General features: G+C 56.1%; 1 protein-coding gene across 1 annotated transcript; it reads left to right on the top strand.

Moving 5' to 3' along the window:
• The first annotated feature begins 2,642 nt into the window (after positions 1 to 2,642).
• Lcn15 (lipocalin 15) lies at positions 2,643 to 5,197 on the top strand. Its single transcript, XM_045134617.1, has 6 exons — positions 2,643 to 2,738; positions 3,076 to 3,215; positions 3,295 to 3,365; positions 3,557 to 3,667; positions 4,584 to 4,685; positions 5,124 to 5,197. The coding sequence occupies exons 1-6, from the start codon at positions 2,643 to 2,645 to the stop codon at positions 5,195 to 5,197; spliced, it is 594 nt and encodes a 197-aa protein (XP_044990552.1).
• Positions 5,198 to 5,450: the final 253 nt, after the last annotated feature.

The raw sequence follows: 5,450 nt of genomic DNA, 5'->3' as shown, positions 1-5,450 counted from the left end.
GGTGGGAGAGAGGAGGAAGAAGGAGGAGGGGAGAGTGCTTATATACAGTTCCCCTTGTCCACAGGGGACATGTTCTGAGACTCCCCAGTGGATGCCTGAAACCACAGTGTTAAGTCCCTTATAAAATGTAGTTTCTCCTTTACTTATATTTATATACATTTAATTTATAAGCTAGGAACAGCAAGAAATTAACAATTAGTAATGAAATAGAGCAAATGCGGTAAAGATGCACTGCAATAAGCTGTCTCAGCACCACCACTCTCGAAACTGGGGACGATGTTTAGTAAAATGAAAGTTATTGAAAAACAAAACACCATGTTCCTGCTACAGTCCAAAGCTGGCGCTGACTTGGGCGGTAGCATATACAGCGTGGCTACCCTGAGAAGGGGAGATGCACGTGCTGGGTTGGGTGCATTGACACCTTGTGGGAAGTCATCATAGTAATGCAGAACAGTGCACGATTTAACACAGGCAAGGTGCTTAGCTCTGGAATTTCACTTAACATGCTCAGACGTGATTGCTTCATGATTACTACACGGCACACGAAGACAGACGCTTTACAAACATGGTGCCGTTCCTAGGCAGTAGGATTCGCCCACCGCGGTACATAGCTGCTCAGGGACAGGCAGGCACGGGGTCACAGAACCGCCACTTGTCAGTCATCGACGGCCCCATCATCCCGGTGACTCAGCCTCAGACAAGTAGAAAAAATGACTTCCTGACCCTGCCGTGGGATCCAGTGGTCCATGTGTTTATTCCCAAGGAGTTTCATTTGCCTGGGATGGGCTGAGGCGTGCTGGATGTGGACGGCATTTGGCTCCTGTAGATTGTAGTGATTGCAGACGGCCGTGTGCAGGTTGGGGGTAACCATAAATTCTCATTTATCCAGGGTGAGCACTGGGGCCTCTCGGAGGACCACCGGCATGTTTCCAGACCGCGGGCTCCTGTTCTCCTCTAGTTGTTCTTCGTACCACCCCCAATGGGCACCGACAGTATCTAAATTTTTTATTTTTAGCCATTCTGATGGCTGTGCAGCTGGGTCTCAACATGGTGACAACTTACGTGTCCCCAGTGAACAATGGTGTTGGGTGCCTCTTCAGTTGATTTTTTAATGTTTATTTATTTATTTTGAGAGTGACAGACACAGAGAGAGAAAGAGGCAGAGAGAGAAAGAGAGCGAGAGAGAGAGAGAGAGAGAGAGAGAGAGAGAGAGAGAGAGAGAGAGAGAATGGGCGCGCCAGAGCCTCCAGCCATGGCAGACGAACTCCAGACGCGTGCGCCCCCTTGTGCATCTGGCTAACGTAGGTCCTGGGGAATCGAGCCTCGAACCAGGGTCCTTAGGCTTCACAGGTGAGCACTTAACCACTAAGCCATCTCTCCAGCCCTTCAGGTAATTTATTTTCTATTTGGATGTCTTCTTTGGTGAAAGGTCTTCTCAAATCACATGCGAACAAACCCCAGATGCATACTGGGGAATCTAACTCGGGTCAGTAAGCTTTGCAGGTAAGCACTTTAGTCACTGAGCCATATCTCTAGTCTTTGGGTTGCTTGTTTTTTGAGTCTTGAGAGGTCTTCATAGAGTCTGACTCAAGTCCATTAGCCTTTCTGAAAGGTTTTCACTGCTTTCAATCCTGTGACACGGATGAGCAGTCCCTACCTCCCCACTTGGGGTCGGGGGTCTTTCTCTGACTCAGTGGCCTTTCCACTCTGGAGGACCTGTGGTGCTGGCCCCCTTCCATGGGCCCTCACCCTTGACCAGAGGGGTCTAGATGATATGCCTGGAGGCCGTGCACTGCTCCTGGCTCAGGGTCCCTGGCAGAGGTCACCTGGAGGGACTTTCCCTGGCTCCTGGCTCCACCAGCCCTGGCGCCTCCCTGGCGTCATTCCTACCTGCAGACTTCCGAAACTGGTGATAAGGTGGCCAGTGATATCATAATCCACTTTGAGTGCCGCCCAGCCCCTCCTGTAGGAGGCCCAGCTGGTGGCTGTGTGTGTGTGTTTGTGCGTGTGTGTGTTCGTGTTGTGGGGGGTGCTTGTGGGGGATGGAAGGGTCTAGAGAGAGGGTGTCCAGGACTCTCAAAGTCATGCTGTCACAGGCTCCCCTGAATGAGGGCCAGACACCTGGCCCGTGGTGACCGTAGCCTTGAGTTGGCATCAGAGGGAAGGAGGACTGGTGGGTTCCCCCATGCCTCAGGGGTGGGGAGCTGCTGGCCAGGGCAGAGCCAAGCCTGTCCGTGTCCCAGAAGCACACCAAGATACTGAGCCTCAGCCCCGGGGTAGGCCGGACGGCGGAGTGTGAGGTCTGACAACGCGAGGAAGCTTCTGCCATGCTCAGCAGCCATCTAGGCTGGACCTGGGCCTCGTGATGTGCTCAGCACGTTTGGGGCTCAACTCCTCTGCTAGTGTGTCAGGTGAGAGCCTGCGTGTCTGGAGCCCTCCAGGAAGTGACCCCTGGAGCCAGAGGGAACACATAAGAGATTGTGCCACACAATGGACAAAGCGGGGGGGGGGGGTTGCTGGGTTTCCAACGTGCCTTCCTCCTTGCTTTTCAACCCGAAGCCTAGGGCTGTGCTGGTTTATATAAAGCCCGTGCTACTGGGGCTTGGAGACTTGGGTGTGTGGACTGCAGGGCGGGTGTCAGGATGGGGCCAGTACTGCTGAGCTGGGTCCTGGTGATGCTCTGGGCGCCTGCGGCTCCAGTCGAGGTCTTGCTGCAGCCTGACTTTGATGCTCAGAAGGTACCGGGCCGCCTGCCGTGCCCTAGTGGGGAAGGGCTATGTCCTAGCTGGAAACACACTGGCTGGGAATAGGAATCGCCACTGTCTGTGTTGGGCTTGCTGTGGGTCCAGCAGGGGAATGCTTTAGACCCACTGCCCATTAGGTCCTGAAATAGGTTATCACAAGGCCCACTCCAAAGTGGGGAAAAAGAGATCTCTGTCCATCCCAAAGCAGACCTTCACTGTGTGACCTTGACCAGGAGAATGCTTCTCAGGCTCTTGGCTTACCCCTGGGATTTCTGGGCAAGGAGGTCCAGCTGCTGGCGGCTGGCCTGTGGTCACAGAGTTTATCCTGCAGTTCTCAGGCCTCTGGTATGTTGGGGCCATCGTGTCGGACTGCAAAGTCTTCCTGGGCAAGAAGGATCACATGCTGATGTCCACCAGGGCTGTCAATGCCACTGCGGAGGGTGACCTCAATGTCCACATGGAGTTTCCAGGGTCAGTGGCATGCATGTGGGATGGCTGGCTGAGGAGGGGCCAAGGCCGTTGGAGTAGAGTGACGGCTATGCACTTCCAGGCAAGACAGCTGTAACCGGAAGGATGCCGTGTACCTGAGGGTGGGCTCCCAGGGGCACTTCCGAGTGCCAGGTAGGTCCTGCAGGCTTCCTCTGAAGGGCAGTGGATGGGCTGGCATAGGGACCCCACCCCACTCCTCGCCCTTCCAGCCCAGCCCCCTGTCCTCTGGGGGAAGCCTCTCCTTCAGTGGCGGGACACATGGGTGGAGGGAGTGGGGTGCAGCCTGGGCCACATCTCCACTCACGGCGCCTCCTCCTCTGCAGCCCTGGGCTACCTGGATGTGCGCGTCTCTCACACTGACTACAGCTCCTTCGCCGTTGTCTACATCTACAAGGAGCTGGAGGGTGTGCTGAGCACCATGGTGCAGCTCTACAGTGAGCCCCTCCCCACCTCCTCCTGCACTGTCTCTGCTTCAAGATCATCCCGTTCAGCTTTCTCCCTCCTTCCCTATATCCCTCCCCCTCCCCCTTTGTGCCCTACCCACCTTCCTCTTGATCCCTCCACTCTTGCCTCTTCTCCTCTCCACTGCCTTGATTCCGCCCATTTGCCCCCTTTACGTTGTGTTTAGAACCGTCCCACCCCACCCTTGCCCTAACGTCCCACCTCTTAGGACTTACCCTACCTCTGTCCCTGACCCCCACCTTACCAGGCTGGGCCTGCTAAGACCCCGGGTGGTAGGTGGGGGTGGAGGTGGGAAGTGAGGTTTGGTGACAGCAGGTTTGGACTTCCCCAGCTATTGACCTAGAGGGGGTTTGACGGGACTGGCCACTGGGGGGGGGCCAGACAACATGGGTGCGATACATGTTCTTCTTTGAGGTGGGGACCTCCCCATTAACTGGTCAGCTTCCCTGCCTGAGCCCCCAAATGGATTCTACTTTAGTTTCTGGGGCTCTCCAACCTGGTGAGGTGAGGGATGAGGGCTGGCAGGAAAATTAGAGAAAAAGGCTCTTTAGGAGAGTGGGCTCAGAAGAAGGAACACAGTCCCTGACTGGGCCTGGCCACTCCAGCCTTCACAGCTTTCCATAGAACCTTGGCAACGGGCAGCAGTCGAGTGTGTGTGTGTGTGTGTGTGTGTGTGTGTGTGTGCGTGCGCGCGCGCGCGCGCGCCTGTATGTGGAGGGTCCAGTCCAGCTCCTGAATGGCCTTTGTCCCAGGACAGAGCACAACTTCAGTCTTTCTGTCAGCCCCCCAGGGAAGTAGAATGAGGCCAGGAGGCCCTCCACCCCTCTTGTCCCTGCCACAGCCCTTGTGAATGGCTGGGTTTCTCAATGATCCCCTGCTCTGCCCCAGGCAGGACCCAGGACCTGAGTCCGCAGGCCCTGAAGGCCTTCCGTGACTTCTACCCAACTGTGGGGCTCCTGGATGACATGATGGTCATGCTGCCTAAGTCAGGTATCTAGGTTGAGTTGGCCCACCTAGGCCCATAGCCCAGAGCAGCCCTTCCCTTCTCCTGGGACCATGGGCAGCAGATGGCCTACCCAGCCCCCGAGCCCTCTTCAGTCTCCAACATAGCCAAGGAGAGGTTTTGTGGGGGGCAATTCCTGAGGGACAGTGCCCAGCCACTTCTCTGGGGATGGTGGGGCTGCCCAGGGCTCAGGCACCCAGGGGTTGGGGGCTGCAGGAAGGGAGGGCAGTGCCCACCAGATTGGCTCATAGGGTTTTCTTCCAATAGATATGTGCTCTACAGGGCGAGGAGACACCTCAGTACCTCCAGAGACCAATACCAGCCCTACCCAGCCTGGGGATAGAGTGAGTTTTCTGCTGAGCTTGGGCTGGCCCCCGGTGCCTTCCTCTCACCCCTGAGATCTGCTGTCCCTTCTGTTTTGCGAGCCCCTTGCTTCTGGCCTCCGTTTGGGACAGCCGCCCTGGCTCCTGGGGATGCAACAATAAGCTACAACAAGTAGAGGTCCTGGAGGCTGAAGTTAGAAATGGAGGTGTCTGCTTGGTTCCCTTTAGGGGCTGGGAAAGAGCACCTGCCTGGGGCCCCTCTCAGCTTCCAGGGGCTCCTTCCAGCCTTGGCTCCCTCCAGCTTTGCTTGTATCACTCATGGTGTGCCTCCTGGTCACCAACCTCTTCTCTCTGCCTGTCTATGTTCAAATTTCCTGCTTCTCTAGGGATGGCCCTTGTTGGGCCAGGGCCACCCTAACTCCAGGAGGA

The sequence above is a fragment of the Jaculus jaculus genome, chromosome 1 (assembly GCF_020740685.1).
Source record: "Jaculus jaculus isolate mJacJac1 chromosome 1, mJacJac1.mat.Y.cur, whole genome shotgun sequence".
NCBI classification, from domain to species: Eukaryota; Metazoa; Chordata; class Mammalia; order Rodentia; family Dipodidae; genus Jaculus; species Jaculus jaculus.
The sequence above is the reverse complement of the archived record's forward strand: the minus strand, read 5'-3'. Positions and strand labels throughout refer to the sequence as shown.